The sequence below is a fragment of the Natrix helvetica genome, assembly GCF_964273705.1.
Source record: "Natrix helvetica genome assembly, chromosome: 7".
Lineage (NCBI taxonomy): Eukaryota > Metazoa > Chordata > Lepidosauria > Squamata > Natricidae > Natrix > Natrix helvetica.
In genome coordinates, this window is record NC_138558.1 from 51,615,917 (window position 1) to 51,639,109 (window position 23,193).

Consider the following 23,193-nt stretch of genomic DNA (forward strand, 5'->3'; position numbering starts at 1 on the left):
TTAAACTCCTAATGTTTACAAGATTTGATACAATTTGCCACCTGTACTATAGCTCAAAATTTCCTGTTAGTAGATTTTTATTATCCAAGCTTTGAGTCTTTTGAACAACTTATAGCCCTTCAGACTTTAGGATTTTAGACAACTGCCTTGGATAACTCTTTCAGCATTTACCAATTTTTGCAAGTCCTAGGCCCTTGGAATTTTGTGCAGAAACTATTTTTTCCCTCAAAGATCAAATGAGTCAAGTGAGCCTGAAACTTAGGAAGTATTCTCAAAAATGTATTTTTTGAAACAGGAATTGATTTGTGTCACTTGGATTATGGCCTGGATTGCTGTTTTTTTTTTAATGAAAGATCTCTTACCATCACTGGATTGTTTCAGTCATTGAACCATGACTGAAACAACAATTTAGATGAAAAGGGGCTGGTTTTTAATCTCGATCAACAATCTCAGCTATAGTGGAGGAAACTATGCACCCGGAATGCTGTGAAAAAAGGGAAGCATTGGGTATATCTTTGAAAATTCATTACTGCACAGATTTTAGCTTGCTTTAAAACCTGGTAATTTGAACTATTTACAGTGGATATAAAAAGCCTATAACACCTGTTAAAATGCCAGGTTTTTAATATGTTAAAAAAATCTGGCCAAGATAATCAGTAGAATTTTTTCCACCTTCAATATAACATGCAAGCTGTACAATTCAATTGAAAAAACAAATCGGGGGTGGGGTGGGTGGGTTATAAATGTACAATAATGTGGTATCAATGTGAATATCTTAATACTTCGTTGAAACATCTTTTGATTTTCTGACAGTATTCAGTATTTTGAGGTAAGAGCCAATCAAACATAATATATCTTGTTTTGGGTGTCTGCTACTTTTTCTTGAAAAAGTGCTCCACAACTGTCAGATTGCGAAGGGATCTTTGGTGTACATCTCTCTTAAGGTCACCCCACAGATTTTCAATTGGATTTGGTCCAGACTTTGGGCAATTCCAAAACTGGTCTTTTTCTGGTGAAGCCATTTTGTCAATTGTTAGTCATTATGATATTCCTCTTCACCTCCAGTATTTTAGCAAAAGTCTGAAGGTTTTTGAAAAAATTGATATTTGGAACTGTTCGTAATTCCTTCCATCTTGACTAAAGCTCCAATTCCAGCTTAAGAAAACCCCCAAAGCATAATGCTGCCACCAGCAGTTTTTACTGGGGATCTGGTGTACTTTTGGTAGTGTAATGTTTTTTTGTGCCAACCAAACCTTTTGGAATTATGGTCAAAAAGTTCAACCTTGGTCTCAACTGACACATTTTCCTACCTGCTTGTTAGACTTGATGTAGGTTTTTGCAAAATTTTGCCAGGCTTGGATGTTTTTCTTTTTTAAGAAAAGACTTTCATCTCGCAACTCTATTCTTTCAGATATGAAGAATATCTGAAATTGTTGTCACATGTAACACACAATCAGTTACTTGCCAGAAATACCTGCAGCTTTTAAAATGTTGCTACAGGCCTCTTGGCAGCCTCTCAGACCAGTTTTCTTATTTTCTCCTCAATTTTGGAAGGACATCCAGTCGACACAAAACCTAGTGTTACTGTGGTGGTATATTTTCTCCATTTGTTGATGACTGTCTTCACTGTGTTCCATGGTATAATCAATGCCTTGGAAAGTTCTTTGTACCCTTCTCCTGATTGATACCTTCCAACAATGAGATCCCTTTGATGCTTTGTAAGCTCTTTGAAAACCATGGCTTTTGCTGTAAGAGGCAACTGAGTAAGTGTAAGAAAACTACTAGAACAGCTAAACTTTATATCGGCTTGATCAGAGTCACTTTAATTGATGACAGGTATGTATTATTTAACTTTAAATGTGATAGGCTAAGACACATCCCTATTTATGAGAGGGTATATACACTTCCAGCAATACCCTGGGTGACCGCTGGCACACTATTTTTTCATGGCCACAATGGAGCAGGAGGCCGAGTGACATGCTGGTGTCACAACCACAAGATGAGGCGGGGTGTGGAGCTCCTGATCTGTTCCACACAGGTTTACCTCAGGGCTCCTGCAGCCAGGCCATCCACGCTGTGACACCTGCCTTGCCTCGCGGTCATGGCACCCTGCTCAGCCTCCTGCTCAGTTGCGACCACAAGCAGGCAGAAGTAGGTTGGTAGCCACGTGTATTCCTGCTGCACATGACTGTCAGTGCTGACCCTTCGAGGTGTTGGGGCATGGATGGCCAGCTTCAGGGGCCCTGAGGTAAGCTGGTGTGGGCCGCATGGAGCACTCCACAGTACTGTGAACAACCAGACAGAATAGGCATCTGGCAGCTGCGCAGGCTCTTAATTAGGGCTTATTTCAGGTTATATCACACACAAAAACCTAGGTCTTATTTTTTGGACAGGTCTTATTTTGGGGGAAATGGTATTCTATTTTTTTGTTATTTCCCCCTAAAGTATTTATTTGTTTTCCAACTGAATTATACAGCTTGTTATATTAAAGGTGGAAAATATTCTACTGATTTTATTTTGGTCTGGTTTTTTACATCTCAAAACTCTGACATTTTAACAGGTATATGTAGACTTATTATATCCGCTGAATATATGCTACATGTCCTCCATTAAGAAAATTGTTTTACAGAGAAAATTATGTATTTATAAAAAATCTTAATGACATAAAGCCCATGAATTAAAAGGTAAAAATGAAACTTACAGGGACTGCAAAAAAGGACTCTGCTGTACACTGATAAAGTCAAAACGGATATTTCACTAGTTTTTAATAAACAACAACAAATCTTCAATGTACTTTGTGTATTCAGGCTGAATTGCAGTTTAACTTAAAAGACGACATTTTTTACCCTAGTAAAATTGATGCAATCTTTAGAACAGATTGAATGGTATTGTCAACTTGTGAAGCATTCCTGATCTGCTCTTGAGTTGCCATAGGCAGGGGGATGGGGAATTGTAGCTGCATCGAGGAACTTACACTTCAGTCAAAACAAAGCACATTCCAGCTGGCAAACGCCAAGGCCATCTCCATGGAGATCCACAGTGGCCGGAGAGAGGGACTTCTATAACCTGCAAAATTCCTTCATTGGGGTAATGTGACTGATGACATACCTTGGGGGGAGGGGGAAACGGTTTCAGAACCAAAGTGCGAATTAAGTGTGATCACAGTTGGCTTCACTTGTTCTGTGTCGACATGACACTCTTAATAAATAACTGGATTTCTTTTGAAGCTTGGCTTGAGGCTCATTATTTAATTAGGGCATTGGTCCGAACCCTGACAGCAAGCCAACTCTCTCAAAACTAATGAAAATGACTGGGATTCCTGAGCCCCGGACTCTTCATTCGCTCCCAACACCTCTGGTACGTGGAGAGAAACTCAGGCTGCCATGTCAGAGGGTGGACTATATGAAGAGAGCCTGCTCCAGAGCGGGACAGAACTTGCCCCCACCCAGGGACCTTCAGGAACCAGCAGCCCAGTCGGAACCAAAGTGCAGGCCTCTCTGGACATTAAGGCCGAGATGCCCACCTCAGCAACCAAAATGAAAAGGGATGAGTATTGGTGGGAAAAAGTCCCTAAAGTGGCTGAGGTCGAGCTCCCCCACCCTAGCGCCTAGGGCAAACCCCTGCGTGAGCTAGGAAGACTGGAATGTATGAGGGACTCGTAACAGACCACACTCCTAAAAACTGATGGAACCCTTGGGGAGATCCTTAGAACAGCTGAGGGAGAAATTTGACTGAACCATCCTTTGTGATGAGGGGCCATTGTGCCACCCAAGAGAGACCGGGTTGCAACTGAGCCCTTTGAAGTAAGGAGCAGATAGGAACGTAGCCCCCTTCTCCACCCACCAGGAGACTGAGACTAAGGCTGCTGCCGGTGGCTCCTCTGCGCAACAAGCAAGCTGCCCAAGGCAGGCGCTTCCCTTATATGAACTAGAGCCGAGGGAGACAGACAAACATACCAAGCGCAGGCATACAGGGCCCAACATGGTGAGGGGGAAGCAGTGCTCAACTGGCTCTATTCCTTGACTCTGCTGGAGTCCAACTAGAGTGGTATGGACACATTTACCCATCGCACAGAGCCAGGGTGAATCAGGTGCGCAAAGCGCATGATCAGTGAACTGGTTAAACCGGTAGGATGCCATTCCTGATTCTAAGTAGCCGTAAAAGTTGACTGAATTGCGCGCCAATAATATGAGGAAGCAACCAGACTGGAGACCATCCGGCCAACAGGAGGCCGAAGAACTGCAGCTGGCCCAAAGACCAACCCTCCCACTAAGCCAGTTGAAATGCTACAGATGCGGAGGGATAGGCCACATTGCATCGGCATGCGCAACCCCAGCTTGAGGAACTTGCACTTCAGTCAAAAAGAAGCACTGGCTGCAACCAAGAAGTGTCCCAGCAGCAGAGCCAGCAGGCATGACAGGTGGAAGCTAGAGTGTATTGAGAGCTTGGCCTGCAGACGCCACAAGAACAGGAGCAGCCCAGCAGGGCAGCCAAGAGCAGCAGAGCCAGGGGGGCGAAGAGCCCCCATGAGGCCAGCAGCAGCCGGCAACAACTGCTCTGCAGCCACGAATATATTGCAATAATGGAAAAAAGCAGAATAGGTCTTATTTTTGGGGAAACATTATTTGGCAGCATGAGAAAAAAAAATGAAATGTCAAATTATATTACTTTCTCAGGGTCTGTTAGTTTTGTTGGCACATCCTGAATCTAATGTTCATTCATTACTTTTACAGACATGTATTTGATGGCCATAGTGCTAGATAAAACTTTAATTATTAGCATAAAATTTCTTGTTTATTGCATTTGCCCAGTGCAGTTCTGTGGGAAAAGCTATTTCATTCTTTAGTTTCAATTTTATTTTTAGGCTCTCATATCTTCAGATAAGGAAACATGGCCTACTATACTGTAATTAAATAAAGCAAAAAAAAATAAGATCTAAACAGTCATACAGAAATGTTTAATGCATTTTCTAATGAAATCATCACAGTAACAAAACTTTATTTTACTGTAATGAAATGCAGTTTTACCACACCAGTATAAATTAAAACACTAAGATCAATGTTTAATACATCTCTAGAAATATTACAGGTGTAATTGTCATAATCAGCAACTGAACTGTTCAAGCAAGAAAAAAAAATCTCCCCCAGACATCCCATTCTGTTCCAATATAAATAAGGCTTTTTAATTAGTTGTATATATTACAGGTAAATCCTTTTTGTTGAATGCTCAGATGTGCTAATTTCAGACTCTTAACACATGAGCAGAGGCACATTTTATGTGCTTGTAAGAAGTTGGGTAAGAACATAAAACACTGCATTAGATCATACTATAGATATGAATTACTAAATTAAAATACATCTGGGATATGAATTGGTATCACTTTACATCACAAAGGGCATTGTAAATTAATACAACAGGCAACTTTGGTAGAGAGCATATGGCAAACTAAGTGTATAGATGAGAGTTTTAAAAACATGCTACAGGAAAAATCATTTTAGATCTGCATGATTAGCAAAGAAGTGTTTAGTGTTAGAGGAAGCATCCCAAGTTTCCTAAAATGTTTTATACATAAATTGAATTCTGTTAATGATAATTTATAAATATAAGGTATACAGGTACAAAATTCATTGTTTAGCCCCCCGAAGTATAATTTTCTCTGAAATGATGTTGAAATATCTAATCACAATGAACAATTATTTATTGCAGAAAAACATTCTCAAGCATTCTGAAAAGCCATGTAATAATATCTGGGCTGTTTAACAAAGCAGTTTGCAGTATTGATTCAGGATTTTTTACTCTGATAATCCTTTGAAATTTTTTTTTTCAAAGACATGGATCAGTATCTTTGGATTATATGATTTACAAGAAAAAATACAGACTATTTTACTTTGGCAACAAAAATAACCTCTTGTTACAAGGGCTTGAATGCATAGAATAAAGCGTGTGATTTTGTTGACCTTCCTTAAAGTGACTTCCTGTGCAGTTTTGATAATAGTTTTGATATTTACTTTCAAAACAAGCTTATCAATAGAGGTAGGAAGTTCAAACAAAAAGTAGAAGTCATACCATGCGAACAAACCTTATAATACAACTATACTTTCATCACTAATTCATGTTTGAATAACCATTAAGATGGTACAACCTTTAGAATTTTCAATTGGCCGTCACTCGTGAACTTTATACAATATATCAGTTTTATTAGGTAAATAAAACCTCATATCAAATATTTGCAATACTTCTCCCTAATAAATTAATATTCAAAATGCAAAAAAAAAAAAAATTAGGGATGGTAAAATTTAGTTGTTATGTTAATTCTTGGCTTGTATTTATGTATTACAGAATTTTTCAAGTAGCTCAATTCCATTTGAAATCAATTATTATCACTTCAAAATTCCTCAAAATAAACATTTTAAATTCTGTAATATTTACAAATAAGGGTCTATTAATAATCTAGTCCCTTAATTAAACACTAATGAATTTAAAACTGGCAATCAAGTATCAGGATGGGTTACAAAGAAATATAAAAATTCTTTCATTAGAAACTTGCCAAGTTTATGGAGGATTTAGAATATAAAAATCACATTATTAAAGTAAAATCAATAGTGCGACTCATTTATATTTAATACATCCTAATGTATAGAAACAAAAACTATAATATATATATTTTGTGCAAATTATAACACTTTCCTGCCTTTATTTGATATAGGTATGTAAAACAAAAAGACCTTCATTTAGGGGGAATATTCTCTAGTGCTTGAACATGCAGTTGCTATCAGGTTCACAATTAAACTGAATGAACAGAAATTAAACAGAATTGTTCCAATTCTTAGTAGAATAGTAGTATTATCTTTACATTTCACAAAATTGGTATATAACAGGGTTTTTAATAGTACAAAAATTGCATAAGTCATTATTTTGCAACAGAAACATAGTTTAAACAGATTTGGCTGTTTAACTTGCAATTACTAAACTGCAGGGTTTAACATGCTCACCCCTGTTAATTAACCTGTTCAGTCTGTTCTTTTTGCAGTAGATCTAAACTCACAAGACTTTTATGATATCCAAACTCTTAAGCTTAAATGGCACAAGAAATGCTTCCTTCTTGTTATCAAATTCAGCAGGACACAGTACATCTCAATATGAGAAACCACCATTCCAATAAGATGTAGGAGGCTCAGTTGGGGCCTAGGAGAGATAATTGCTCTTATGGAATGTAAAGAGGTAATGTGGAATAACTACATTTCATGAATTAATTCAATAATGGTCTGTTGTAAAATGGGCTAAATCTTTGTTTTCAAAGGACAGCTCAATTCAAGGTGATTCAGAAACAGGAACTAACCATGAATTTCTTCCATGCTAAAGCAGCAAGGCCCAAACTGGAGCTTATGAACTTCTTATGAATTGATATAACGTCCAACTGCACTATCATGGCAGATCTAACAATTCAGAGTGCATCCAGTGCAGGTTTTCAGATTTTGTTTCCTCCATCTTTCTTACTTTGTAAAACCACATTTTCCTAAATCAACTCCTAAATTCCAGCAGTTTACTTTTCAAAAAAAATCCAGCCTTTCTTTCGTATCACAAAAACTATGCATTATATTAAAGTGTTGTACTGTTCAACAAGTGAACCTCCTCTTCATTTTCCTCTCTTGTTTCAGCTATTGAGTTCAGTTGAACATTATTGATGAGGGATCTTGGTTTGCCATCTGGGCCATGTGTCGAAGGATATCTTTTTTTGTGATAATGCCAAGCAGGCGTCTAGAAAGAGACACACAAAAAATATGGCTAATTTACAATATTTAAAACCAATCAATTTTTCTTGTAGACAAAATCCTTTTCGTTGATAGGAACAGAGCAGCAAACCTGATTATTTCAAAGAATGCATTTTTACAGACAGTAACCATCAATTTATTAAAACTATAAAAACTCTGAAAGTAAAGAGGATGGTCACTAAACAATTACATATTTTCACCTAAGAAATAACCAAGTTACCACCCGCTAATAATTTGTTGATTATCATAAGCCAACAAAAAGTAACAAAGGCGAAAAAAGATTTCAGTAAATATTGATCCCATTGCAAAAATGAAATATAGTTGAATCTAGGCCAACTCAAAATTGCTTGATAATTCAATTTCGAGAAATCAATTTTGAAAAACTGAAAGGAATGTTTTAGGTGTTTCTATAAGAGATATGCAGAAAAGCTTGAACAATAGATAATCACAAATAAATCCATCTGAAAGCCAGATTTTTTAAAAAAAATTGTCATATTTTCTCCAAATTAAAAAGCAATGCTTTTATGATCAAAGTCTTGATATTATCAAAGAGTGAAGCTGTCCTAAGAAATACTATTATAGGAGAGGCAGAAAGATATGCTACTCTGGTTAGTAGTTATACTGCAACTGACTTTATAAGAGGAGGCATGAAAAACTTGTGAAGTATCAGAAAAAAATACAGGTTAAATAAGAATGTAAGCAGTTAACTTGGAAGACAGTGTTTATTTTTAACTTTTTAAATTGCAGAGCAGCAATTTGCTAAGTGTCATAGAATACAGCATTAGTGTTGATCAGAAAATACAGGAAATCCTAAGATAAGATCTAAAATATCCTATTGTAGATGTCAAGACTAAAGTGTCATATGCAGGTTAAGTAATACCTAAAATTAAAAATGAAAACACTAATCAGAATTTTGACAGGATTTGTGTAATTTCACAAAACTAGGGGGAGAAAAAGATGTGTGTGTATATGTGTATATACACACACACACACATCCATTTGTTGGAAACATGCTGAATAAAGATAGCACCTGAAGTATTTTAGCCTAGCACCAAGATTGCTAAAATACTACAGGTCCTATCTTTATTCAGCATGTTTCCAACAAATGGATGTTAAATATTATGTTTCAAATTTACATGATATTTTAATTTAAAAGCTTTTAGAATTATATACAATTGCTTGTCCAGATGTTGTAATAGAACACTGAACAATTCACAAGTTTCATGCTTCCTGATGTCTAAAGTGTCAAATGAGATCTGATATATCTAATCACCAAGGGTTCGACGTGCTGCTTTAGTTGCTCGAGATGGTCTAATATGTTCTTCTTTGTGATGATCCCCAAGATAATCCTGAAACAGATCATGTTATGCTAATAACTGCGTGTGAAAAAAAATTGAAATGAAATGAAAACATGGATTGCAGAATTGGTAGTAATGAAAACAGTGAAATGGAAATCTTTGTGGTCAACATCTCTTTCAAAAGATGTAAAATTTACAGTGAGGACATAAAACAAGAATGAATTTAAACATGATGAACACTGGTTAGGCATCTACTGCTGTCACTAAAACCTCCAGTTTCCTAAGGCTATAAAAATGAAATGCAAGAATGAGCTTAAGTATTTCTGCATATAGGAATTCTGAGCTTTTTACAAATATCAGATGCTATGCATTTTATCCAACTTTTTTTTAATTCAAATCATATGAAAGATTTTAAATATGCATTTAAATTTAAATGCAGAACCATTTCTTTCGCTTGATTTCTGCATTTAAAATATAGTAAATTGCATACTAATACATTCATTTTGAATTTCTTTTAACATGAGACTAGAAGGGAAGAATATGTCAAGGTTTTATCAGTGCCATCTAGGATCAAAATCAGGGAGTGGTGACAAAGGAAGACAGCTGGCAGAATTACATATCTAATCTAGGTCAGTCACCAGGACCAGAGGTTTAGCTTTCCAAGCTTTTGGACTCATGCTGGAGCCCATCCTCAGGGAACTTCTCTCTCACCATTCTGGTCCCGGTGACCGACCCAAGTTGGATCCTGCAAAATTATCCTGGGACACATATATTTGTCTTCATTCGTGAGATTTACCTGTGATCACACAGCTCCACATCCTGATTCCTGGAAATCCTGCTTAAGTTACTTCTAAATTTTTCTTACAAATCATACAGAGAGAAAAAAGTTTTAAACTCTCTAAAGCAATTTTATAATATGTGTAATAAAACTGAGCAAGTTTTATGTAGTAGAAACTGGGATACCATAAATTCTAGTCTCAGGCAAAAAGCCAACTGGGTGATCTTGGGCGAATCACAGGAAGGAGGCAATAGCTAATCATTTCTGAAAAACATTGCCAAGAAAACTACAAGACTTAACCACGCAGTTGCTAGGAGAAAATACTGATTCAAAGACATCTAGGGACGGACAGACAGACATGTTATAGTTATTTGTTGAATTTGTAAGGTGCCTCAGTCATCCAAGAGATGCCAGGCAACAGTGTGTGTGTGTGTGTGTGTGTGTGCGTGTGTGTGTGTAGGTGAGTGTGCGCACACATGCACAGACACAGACGTCTGTGTGTGTGTAAAATATATATATATATATGTTGTATTCGGGTCTTTTCCCGTGTAAGGTTGAGATTGTCTTTGCAACGTTTCGGCAGGATCTCACCTGCCATCTTCAAGCTGTGGGCTTAAAAGCAATAGCAATAGCTAATCATTAAAATAGCAAAAGCTAATCATTAAAAGCCCACAGCTTGAAGATGGCAGGTGAGATCCTGCCGAAACGTTGCAAAAACAATCTCAACCTTACACGGGAAAAGACCCGAATACAACAAAACCAGCATATATATATATATGTGTGTGTGTGTGTGTGTGTGTGTGTATGTATGTATGTATGATGTATGTGTATGTATATATATATATATATATATGTATATGTATATGTATATGTATATGTATATGTATATGTATATGTATATGTATATATGTATATATGTATATATATATGTATATATATGTATATATATATGTATATATGTATATATGTATATATGTATATATATATTGCATATTATTATTTAATGAAGGGTAAAATGCTGCACAAAGAAACTTTTTTTCTTTCAAGTATAGTGCAGTACTTTATTTCCTTGATAATGTAACAAATATTTAAAAATCATGGAACTGAACCAAAATCTATTGTTAATCAATTTCTTAAAACAGAACATTCCATAGATTTTTTTGGAGACCTATATATTTTACTGTACCAGATTTTCAACTCTTTCTCTAGAGAAGTGTCGTACCAGAAAAATCTACTGCTAGAACTGTTGCACTGATAATAGTTTATTCAAGTATTGTATTTCTAATGAGTTTACCAACTGAGCTTGCCTCTCAAATTGAAGAGAATGAAATCTGGTTACTGTGGACATTATCAAATGCAAAAAATACTACAGCTAGTTAAATTAACATAAATGCTATATCTTCAGGCTAATTACTTTTGCCCACAAAAATTCATTCACTAAAACATTAAAATAATATTTTGGTTATTTAGGGTGGCCTTTTTACTTACCGTATTTTTTGGAGTATAAGACGTACCAAGGTTTTGAAGAGGCAAATTAAAAAAAATTTTTTTGCACTCTGCAAATCTCCCCAAAATGGCCCGTTTTTCACAAAAACAGGCCTGGTTCCCCCCCCCAAAGGCATGAATAGCCTTTAGGGGGCTTGTATAGTGTTCCTGGCATGGGGGGGGGGAGAGAAAACAAACAAAAAACAACCCATTTTTTGTCAAAAAAAATTGCATGCATAGCCTTTAGGAGGCTTATAGAGTATTCCTGGGGGCAAAAGTGAGCAAAAATGGCCCGTTTTTCACTCATTTCTGCCTTCCCCAGCCCCCAGGAGCTCTCTGAAAGCCTCTATAAGGCTATGCATGGCCATTTTGGTGAAGGGGGTGGGGTTTCGGGAGGTTAAACATGCTGTATTCAGTATATAAGACGCACCCAGATTTTCAGCCTCTTTGTGGAGGGAAAAAGGTGCATCTTATATTCCAAAAAATATGATAGTTTATTACTTTCCAAAACAATTATGAACTTTTACTTTGTCTGTATATCTTATACTAACTTTATGTGATCACTTCAAATTTCTAAAACATTATTTCTACTCACTATAATATTTTAAATTCTCACTCCATAACTGGAGCTCAATCACATTGACTGGAAAACAACACTGGGTCTAATATGTGAAGAATGCAATTACAATCTGAGGCGCTGATGATCAGAGAGAGAACTGTCAATAGAACTGCTTTCTAGGTATCCATCTGCATGGAATCATGTAAAAAAAAGCTAATCTTAGGATAGAAAGCAGAAATCTGGAAATACTCAGCAACAAAATAATTCAGAAACAGGTAGCAAAACTGGAAACTCACTATGGAGTTTTGAAATCAGCCCTACTTGGGGAGGGGGGGGGAAGGTGTCACAATAAGATTTTCTTGACTGCAAGTTATACCAAAGCTCCATTCAACCCATTGTTGCCAATAGCTGGTTGGAATGTGTAGTCCAACATCTAGAAGTATTAAACTGGAAACAATGGCTTTAAAAAAATCACATAGTGGAGGTTGATATCTTCTAAGGAACGGAAGGCCAACCTGTAGATGTAGGGGCATTTGAAACACTTGGTAAATTTCAAAAATATTCTGTGTAGACTACACAGTGTAGAAAAGTAGAGAATAAGAAATAAAAAATGGTAGTTTGCAGGGAATGGGGAGATACTTGTCAAAACAAGAATCGTGAATGGCTCAATGACCATTTTTACTCTAGCCCCAATGATCAGTTATTTCACCTTACTGATAACAATCATACAGACTCTAAGAAATTAAGTGGTTTTTAACAGAAAAAAGATTGCAGAAGCTCAGTCTTGGTAACCAGACTTGTCTCCACAATTCATCGTCACAACCACAACCTGGGAGAGAGATTGATATGAATAGCTACAATACCTCCAAATACATAGTGACTTCCCTGACTGAGCAGAAACTTGAACCTATATTCCAGCATTTTACTTTGCCATACTGGCTTTTTAATATCTTTAGAATAAAATTATGCAGAACAAAAGTAGTTTCAAATGTATTGTAATTTTACAATTGTAAAGTTATCTATATAAAATATTTTAAATACACACTAGAAGAATGACCAAGTTTCCTATGAACTTAATATGATAATGCAATATAGTATTCCACCCTATAAGGAAAACTCAATAAACATCACAGTAGTTTCTTACTTGCTTTTAAAAGCTGACAAGGAGATTAAATAAAGTTCCAAGAAGTTATATAGCAGTGATGGCGAACCTATGGCACCCGTGCCACAGGTGGCACGCGTAGCCATTTGTCAGGGCACGCAAGGCGCTGCCCTGTCAGCTGGCCAGCACCCATGCGCGTGCTGGACAGCTGAGTTCACCCTTTTTAAAAGCCATTTTTCGCCCTCCCCAGTCTCCAGAGGCTTTATGAGCCTGGGGAGGGCGAAAAGACCCTCCCCTCACGGAGGCCCTCCGGAGGCTTCATGAGCTTCCGTGAAGCCTCCGGAGCATAAATAACCGGGAACGGACTTCCAGTTTGCTCGGAGGGTGGTTTTGAGTGCTCCGAAAGCTTCAGGAACCGTCCGGAGGCTTCCCTGAAGCCTTCGGAACGCTTAAAACGACCCTCCGAGCAAACCGGAATTCCGGTTTGCTCGGAGGATCGTTTTGAGTGCTCCGAAGGCATCTGGCGGCCTCCGGACGGTCCCCGAAGCCTTCGGAGCGCTTAAAACCACCCTCCGAGCAAACAGGAAGTCATTTCCGGTTTGCTCGGAGGGTCGTTTTGAGCACTTCGAAGGCGTCTGGGAGGCCTCCGGACGGTCCCTGAAACTTTCAGAGCGCTCAAATTGACCCTCCGAGCAAACAGGAAGTCACTTCCGGTTTGCTCGGAGGGTCATTTTGACTGCTCTGAAGACTTCAGGGAAGCCTCCTGAGGGTGCCCGGAGGGGCGGGGAGGCTGTTTTCGCCCTCCCCAGGCTCCAAAAAGCCTCTGGAGCCTGGGGAGGGCGAAAAAAGCATGTAAAAATGGGGGGAAGTGCCTGTAGTGCGCGCATGCGCACTGGGGGAGTCGCGCATTGCATTATGGGTGCAGCACGCCCGCACACGACCCCCCTGCGCTCCCCCCACTTATGGCACGTGAGCCAAAAAAAGTTTGCCATCGCTGTTATATAGAATAGGAATGGCCACTACTGGGCTGCAGCCTGTTTGAAACCAAGCCACGTAAGTGATGGGCAAACATGCATGTGAAGCTCCACTCACACAAGCGGCAGGAAAATCCATGGGTATGAAGCTGCACTCATACAGGCAGTTTGCGCCCTTGCGCTCACACATGAACCTCCGCTTGCAAAAACGGACAGCACTTATGTGGAGGGCACTTGTGCTTGCACGTAAAGCTCCATTCACGCAAATGGAGTTTTGTGCACAAGCACTCTTGACTTGTGTGAGTGGAGCTTCATCCTCGAGCACGCTCCACTCATGTGAATGGAGCTTTGCACGCGAGCACAAGTGTCCTTCGCTCACACAAGTGGAGTTTTGGGCACAAGCTCTCAGCTCAATTCGTGTGAGCAGAGGGGCGCTTGTGCGCGCCTGCCACTCATGCCAGCCCAGTCCATCAAGATGGAAAGGTTGGGAACCGCTGAATGATTGAGTTAGAAGGGAACTTGGAGGTCTTTTAGTTTTTTATTTTTACTTGAAAAAGTTATGGGTGGAGCAAATACAGTCTGTAAGACTAACATTTTTAATGAAGTGTGAAAGAACCATTAAACAATGGGGAAAACAAAATCTTGGCAGGGTACACAAGACATTTTTTCAATAAAGAACTCACCCATTGTGTGTTACAAGACACTGCCTTAGGCCCAGTTTGCGGAATATGTCTACAACAATCTCCATTGGTGTGTGATCTGTAACTGTAAAAGGGCTCATGTCAAGAATGCTCCTAAGCTTCAAAGGTCGAGGACTTTCTGCTGAAAGTGATAAGGTATGCTGGGCAAAACAGACTCTGGAACTGCCAACAATGCCTTCTTGTTTCTTTCTGGCACTTTCTTCAAAAAGAACAAAAAAGAAAAATTAGTATGAAGTATTTTTTAAAAAAAAATGCAAAGTATTGCTAGATTTTAGCCAATTGCTTCATGTGTGTATTATTATTCCAAATTAATTTTCTCTTCTGAACACCCATATAGGGATATATTTCATATTCCCACAGTAAATATGCATAAAGAAATGGAATTGTTGGGTAGCTAACTGATGTGATTAAAAACATCAAAAATTTGATAGCATACATTCAGGCCATGCAATGATTCTTTCCCTACGAATTCTATCTGTATATACCCATAAGCTCGCATGGAAAAGTCAAGGGCTTTAAACGATAAGATAAAAAGTAGCCCCAATAATAATCTGCTTCTTTAGTGAATGATCCTACCCTTCTTTTCCCTTTTCATGAGTTTTTTCCCCCCTCCTATCTTTTCAGCAACTCTTTCCTCTTGCACTGTATCTGTGTATCTATCTGGTTTCAGCCTCCTTTCAACTAACTCTCCAAGGCAGCCTAACTAAGAATAATCCTAAATTGCACAACATTCTAAAACATTAGAAATACCAAATTGAAAAACTTCAATTTTGAGAATTCAATTTTGAGAACTGAAAGGAATACTTTAGATGTTTCTATAAGAGATATGCAGATAAACTTGAACAATAGGTAATCACAAATAAATCCATCTGAAGTTCAGATTTTTTTAAAAAAATTTACAGTCATATTTTCCCCAAATTTAAAAGCAATGCGGTTATGATCAAAGTCTTGATACTATTATCTATTTGATACTAATACTATTTGCAAGAGAGGCAGAGAGATACGTTACTCTGGTTAGTAGTTGTACTGCAACTGACTTTATAAGAGGAGGCATGAAAAACTTGTGAAGTATCAGGAAAAAAAAAGTTAAATAAGAATGTACTGAATGCCTCCTTCCAACTAAATCTCCAAGGCGGCCTAATTAAGAATAATCCTAATTTGCACAACATTTTAAAACACCATAAATACCAAATTGGAAAACAACTAATCAAGGAGAGAAGCAACTTAGAACTGAGGAGAAAATTCCTGACAGTTAGAACAATTAATCAGTGGAACAGCTTGCCTCCAGAAGTTGTGAATGCCCCAACACTGGTAGTCTTTAAGAAGATGTTGGATAGCCATTTGTCTGAAACGGTATAGGGTTTCCTGCCTAGGCAGGGGGTTGGACTAGAAAACCTCCAGTCCCTTCCAAATCTACTATTGTATTGTATTGTATTGTATTGTATTGTATTGTATTAACAAAGAAATTCCAAGGCCTTCTGAAAGAAATCTGTCTTGAAAAAGTATCTAAAAGCAGCAGCAGTCCAAAGCAGGCTCTGGAAATTTTTTACACTTTGTAGATTCACAGATAACTATCCGATCTAATAAATAATGGGGATTTGAGGCTTTAAAATATTATGAATAGTTAAGCTAAGAAGCAAACGGCACTTGCACTAATAAAATGAAATCGCCTCTCATCCAGATACCACCACAGCTAACTCCACTACATATACAGATGGAACAACTGATACAGGAGTTAATTCAGGATTAAATCTGTGTCTCCAGAGATTTTAATTGGCTAAGTTCCAATGGGTTAATGAATATTTTTATTATGGTCACCGACCAGAATTTAAAAAACGAACACAAAAATTAAGCATAAACAAAACAAGATAAAATATTACAATTGATGGTGGGTTTGTCAATATATAATAAAGGTTCCAAATTTTACTGGCAATATAATATAATTTATCTATGTTCAAAAAGAATGAATCATATTATTCATTAAAAAAAAAACAGAATTTCCAGGATATTTTACCATGTAAGAAGTAATAAAGTGGGTCCTTGGGTCTTTGAGTCCTGAGTCAGGACTCCTGACAGAGGATACAGTATAGCGGCCATAAGCTGTAGATAGTTCTCCACTTATAACCGTTTAGCAACTAATCAGTTAAAATGGCACTGAAAAAAGTGACTTAAGACCATCCCATACAACTGTTGCAGCATCCCCAGTCCTGTGATCAAATTTTGGTGTTTGGCAACCAGCATATATTTACAACGGTTGCAGCATCCTGGGATCCATGGCTACCATTTGTAACCTTGGTGGATGGCTTCCAACAAGCAAAGTCAATGGGGAATTCACTTAATAATGATATGACTTAGCAACTAAGGGTTGTAAAATCAGACATGACTCATTTAATAACTGCTTTGCTTAGCAACAGAAATTCTGGTCCCAATCGTAGTTGTAAATTGAGGACTACCTGTAGTTTCAACAGCCCTTGGCTTATAAGCACAGTCTTAGCCAATATGGGACTTTTTTGTACTGGTCCTCCAAAACTACTGTGTGCAAAGTGTTAAAGCATGTTGAAGTTAGTGCTCTTTGTAATTTAGAAATAATTATGAGGTGTAGTCTCTCAATGGTTTATAAAAAAAAGGTTTGGCTGCTGAGAAAGATTATCTTAGGTAGAGCCTACTAGTTCTGTTGGATTTCCAGGCCTTATATATACAATTTAAATGCCTAGGTACATGCTCATCACCTACCATTAGGAGCACTTTCCTGGACAAGCTGAGATTTTGAGGTTTTTGTGAGATTCTAATCAAATACAACTTTACCTTACACAGATTCAGTTTCAGCTCTCCAGCTACATTAATAGCCGCGTTGTTCCATTCAGAATTCTGTATGGCAAAAGATCTACCAAGCATTTCATCTGAACTATCATACCTGCACTGTCCTTAACACAACTTTGCAACGATAGAATAGGTATATTTGATTTAGATGTGTATTATCTATAAAAATAGTTCATTGAAGACTCTTCTCCGTTTGGCAAGGAAATAGGACACATCCAAAATACATGAGACCAACCTTATCTGCTCTTTGAACATCATGTCCCCATTTCCTTCCTCAGGGTCATGTATACTGCCTGTACTTCTGCTATGACTGTCTTCCTGTTACTCTTTGGAAAAATAACAGATATCCTCCAGCTAATGAAAAGCAATTACCTATTGCAATAGTCAAATCTCTCCTTAGCGCAAATCCTACTAATCTTTGGGATTCTTTTGACATGATTACAGGAAAGCCGTTATAGCTGGTTTCATTGATCAAATTCTCAATATCATCCACAGTCATATTATCCTGTGTTAATACTGCCAATGGAGCATCATTTCTTCGAGGTCTCATGACATCAGCCGCCAGGGTTGTATGAGTAAATTCTTCCTTAGCATCCAAGAAAGGATATCCATTCAGACGTATGTGTGCTTCATAGATGCCTTCTCTGCCAAAAGCATCTCCAACCCATTTGCTCGTCATTACTGCAGCCATAAGAGGTACAATGTACTCTAGTCCCCCCGTTAACTCAAACACAATAACCACTAGAGATACAGTCATCCTTGTCACTCCACCTGGGAAAATAAAAATAAAAATGGCTTAATCAGCATGTTGTGAAATGCAGGCAGTTTTGTTGAATTGTTTATATTATGCTTAGACTTGCACTGTAAAACTTAATTGAGGAAATTGCTAAATCTTAGAGGTGCCAAATATAGCACCTCTAAGGTTTATAAGGATCTTTCTTGCTCCTAATGAATTATTATTCATTTGTCTTTTTTTTTAAGATTCCAATATTTAAAAAGAATTAAGCATGAAGATAGCATGCTGCCAAGCATTAGCTTAAAGCTTCAACTTTATTTCCAATCTGCTTCTGGGCTGTATTTGGTAACTACTGTACAGTGTTTGTTTTAACAGCATGCTACTTCTTTAAAAAAAAAAAAGCAAATGGAAATGGCAAGGAATATCCAAGGCTCTAAAAAGTATATCAAGTAACAACTTCTCCAGCTGGTGTAAAGGTAAAGGAATACAGGTAGTCCTCGACTTATGATCACAATTGAGCCTAAAATTTATATTGCTAAGTGAAACATTTGTTGCAATGAGCTGCCCTCGGAGCTTCACATAATCCCTGACCTCCGGTCCTTCCGACGCGTCCTAAAAAGTTGGCTTTTCCAGCAAGCCGGCCTGGCCTGTTAATGTTAATTTTATCTCATTTTTTAAAATGTTATTGTCCTATTAATTGGGTTTGCTTTTTGGATATGTGTCTAATTCTTTTTAACTTTTGTGATGTGTGTTTTTTAATGTTGTACGCCGCCCTGAGTCCTTTGGGAGAAGGGCGGCATATAAATCCAATAAAACTCAAACTCAAACTAAGTGAGTTTTGCCCCATTTCATGTCCTTCCTTGCCATAGTTGTTAAATGAATCGCTGCAGTTGTTACATCAGTAACATGGTTGTTAAGTGAATCCACTTTCCCCAATGACTTTGCTTGTCAAGTCACAGAAGCTGATCACATGACTCCCAAGGAACTGCAAATATCGTAAATATGAGTCAATTGTCAAGCATCTGAATTTTGATAACATGACCATGGGGATACTGCAACGGTCATAAGTGTGAAAAATGGTTATAATTTTTTCAGTGCCATTGTAACTTCTAACGGTCACTAAAGGACCACTCTAAGTTGAGGACTACCTGTAGTTGTGACTGGTCAATTCATAATGGCAATTATTTTTTGATACAGACATCCTTCCACATCATACTATTATAGTTTTCTACAGTTAAATGTTTTCGTATGACAACAATCAGGTCAAATATTTGTATCCACTTGTAACATAAAATTGGCTGACCGTTGGCTGTTATAATTACCTAAGCATGCAGCAGCACCAACCATAGCGTAGAGGCCCGGAGTTATGCAATCTGCTCCAACTTCACACCACTGCTTGAAGATAAACCAGTCATGATGATAATAAGCCAATTGTTCCACAGCAATTCCAACAATTCTGCCAGCTATTGCGCCAATGGCCATACTGGGTATGAACAAGCCTGATGGAACCTACAACAACAAAATGTCAAGGAAGATTGTGACTTAGAAGAATGAGTATCTTCTTTTTTCAGATTTTTGAAAAAGGCTATAAAAGAATTTGCTTGTATAAAGAATCCAGAAACAGAACACCTACAAGCCACATTTGAACAATCAAGAAGAGAATCAGAAAAAGGCAATGCAAGCAGATAAATAGCCCGTAAAAGACTTGAATAGCTTGTAGAAATCGTCACCAGTAATCCTTGCCATATCAACTCATCATTGCTTCCTGTCTATGCATATTTATCTCCCTCACATACCTCAGAGTGGGAGTGCCTCAGACATTGTGTATGTGAAAATCCTAGCAATATGCTTTTCCTCATTACAGCAGCGTAACAAAATCAGCACATTAACATAGCATGTTTTCCACCATACTGTCTGGAAGCAAACCGTCTACAAAGTGCAAAGTATTTTTTTAAAAATTTAAAAATAGTATTAGTCTGAAATTAATAGCTAGGTTGGAAATGAAAGAGTCAGGGAACCAGTAAATAAGATGACAAACTTCTGTTTCTTTAGCATTTCTGTTAAGAGATAGGATTTTAGAATTATATGACCAAAATCAGAATAAGCTTTTTATCCAGTATTTACCCTTTGACTTTTAAAGTCTTGACTGTGCTCATTCATCATCCAGCTAGCTGGAATGTGCTGCTAAATAAATATAAAAGGTTGAAGCCTAGTAGACTATACAAGCATGAGTGAAGAGTGGACAAGGCCCTGAAATTTTACATCAACTTGTCCAAGAATACATTATTTCAAAGCAGTACAGGTAGTTCTTGACTTACAACAGTTCATTTGGTGATCATTCAAAGTTACAACAGGATTGAAAAATGTGAATTACGACTGTTTTCCACAGTTATCACCTTTGCAACATCCCCATGATCACGTAATCAAAATTCAGATGCCTGGCAACTGGTTCATATTTATGACCGTTGCTGTTTCCCAAGGTCATTTGATGACCTTTTGCGACCTTCTGAGAGGCAAAGTCATTGGGAAACCAGATTCACTTAATAATCAGGTTACTAACTTATCAACTGTAGTCATTCACTTAATAACTGCGGCAAAAAAGGTTGCAGAATGGAGCAAAACTCACTTAACAAATGTCTCACTTAACAACAGAAATTTTGGGCTCAATTGTCGTCGTAAGTCAAGGACTACCTGTAAACAGTTTATCTTATGGAAATAAATTAGTTCTGTTCAATTGCCAGTAAAGAGATGGAGAACTAATTAGAGCATTGCAGAAAGAAAAATGAAAAAGACCAAAACAAGGAAGGAAAGTTTGTTTCATCTTACCTTAATACCAAAAGTGAAGACAGTCATTATAATTTTAAATATAAGAGCTAAGCACAGCTGCCATATTGCTGAATATACTCCAGTGCCTGCTGGACGGTCAGGAATATCATCCACTATTTTACTGGCATTCATGTCATTTCGATAATCACAAAGTGAGGATGACTCCAAAGGCCCACAGTCTGTGAAAAGTTCTTTAATTAGCTCACTGGTGTTGACTCTGGTGTAGGGGTTTGGAAAAGCAATGACAGCTGTTATTGCTGCGACAATAATAACCTCAAGAACTGGATACTTTCCAAATTTGGTTGATTTCCGTCGACGGCACCAAGCAATGTTGGCACGGATGAAAAATGCTCCCCACAGTCCACCAAATACACCCAGAAGGATAAAGGGCAATAGTTCAAATAGATACCATGGAGTGTGATATTCAACATAGAAAAGAACCAGACGACTGTTTCCAAAAGGATTGATGGATCTCAAAACAAATGCAGCCACCAAAGCAGCAAAAAACGATCTCCACAAAGTCTTCAATGGAAAATAATAACTAACCTTTAAAGACACAAAAAAGAGAATACAAATGGATCTATGGACAAGATTACTTTATTCTAAGCAGTTTGTTGACACAGAGCACCAAGTGGACCTAACCAGGTCTCCCAATTTTATTGCCAATGAATCAAACAGGTACTGTGCCTTTCCTGGGACGTTTCAGCAACCTTCAAGTATCTAGCCTCAAAAGAATCTTTGAGATGGCAAAAGAATCCATTTGAGCTGGAGAGACAGGGCTCCTGTGACTCTGGACAAGTAGAAACAACAGAGCAGGTACTCCTCCAGTGCTTATATTACTGTTCTTATTTGTTTGATTTTTTTAAACCCATCTTTATTATTTTATAAGTAACTCAAGGCAGCTAACACAGGTAATACTTCTTCGTCCTATTTTCCCCACAATAACCTTGCGAGATGGACTGAGCTGAGAGAGCGTGACTGGCCCAAAGTGTCTCAGCTGGTTTTCATGCTTAAAGAGGGACTAGAACTTACAATATCCTGGTTTCTAGGGCAGCACCTTAACCACTATACGAACCTGGCTCCTTACAGAGGCATTCATACTGGGCTTATCTCAGTGTTACTGCTTAATCCCCAGGGTGCAAAGGACAATTTTACACCTCCCTCCTGCAAAGTTTTATGCAGCAGCACTGAAAATTCATTAAAGATGACTTGTATTTTACATAAAGTAAAATGCTTATTTACATTTTGTAGGTATTATTCTATAACAGGGGTGGCGAACACGCGGCTCTCGAGTCGCATGCGGCTCCCGGCCAAAATGAATGCGGCTCTTTGCCTCTTATCATTATTTTGTATACTGTGGCTCTTTGCCAAGTTTGGATTTTGTCCCTTTCGGCGCTAAACCCGGATCGCGCGCTCCCTTTCGGCGCTAAACCCAGAAGTACGGTCTTGCCCCGCCCCTGGCGATGCGACGACGCTTGCCTGCGCTCCACCAGCTCGGCTGGGAACGGAGACGTTTCTCTGCTCAGCAATGTCTTCAGTGGAGTGGTGGCAGCCTGGCAGGCTGAGCCTGCGTCCCTTTCAGGCGCTCCGCTCCGCTGAGGAAACGTCTCCGTTCCCAGCCAAGCTGGTGGAGCGCAGGCAAGCGTCGTCGCATCGCCAGGGGCGGGGCAAGACCGTACTTCCGGGTTTAGGGCCGAAAGGGAGCGCGTGGTGTGGCTCTCTGACTCTCAGTTTAAAATTTTGGCTCTTTTTGTCGAACTTGTTCACCACCCCTGTTCTATAACAACCAAGATATTGTCTCACATATTAAGCTATTTATTTTAGATGTTCAATGATCATTAGAATAAAACCTTTAACATCGATGAATACAGACAAACTACTGCTAGCTATGACTGATCATTGATAGCAAGAATGAATTCATGATAAGAATATATATTTATAAGGAACTTCAAGTGTTATAGCAATACAGATTTTCCTCCATTAAAAACCTATGACAAATAGGAATTATCTCCAGAATTTTTTTTTATAAAATGGTACAATTTTTCTTTCATTCTGTTGAAATGATGTAAATGATGCTTAAATAGATCAAACGTATTTTGTGTTGTCTGATAATTTACCATCATTTATCTGCAAAATATGTTG

General features: G+C 38.1%; 1 protein-coding gene across 9 annotated transcripts in view; it reads right to left on the reverse strand.

The window, feature by feature from the left end:
* Positions 1-4,936: 4,936 nt before the first annotated feature.
* The window catches only part of CLCN3 (chloride voltage-gated channel 3), a 58,571-nt gene continuing 40,314 nt past the window's right edge, over positions 4,937-23,193 (reverse strand). For 7 of the 9 annotated variants that reach the window (XM_081959405.1, XM_081959401.1, XM_081959400.1 and 4 more), the window contains 6 exons: positions 21,052-21,597; positions 19,548-19,734; positions 17,862-18,260; positions 14,652-14,868; positions 9,046-9,121; positions 4,937-7,758 (listed from right to left, as the gene is read on the reverse strand). In XM_081959405.1, the coding sequence (XP_081815531.1) occupies positions 7,600-7,758; positions 9,046-9,121; positions 14,652-14,868; positions 17,862-18,260; positions 19,548-19,734; positions 21,052-21,597 (1,584 nt within the window). In that variant the 3' untranslated portion in view covers positions 4,937-7,599. The remainder of the gene's footprint in view (positions 7,759-9,045; positions 9,122-14,651; positions 14,869-17,861; positions 18,261-19,547; positions 19,735-21,051; positions 21,598-23,193) is intronic. The other 2 variants (XM_081959403.1, XM_081959407.1) reach the window with 1 other exon arrangement.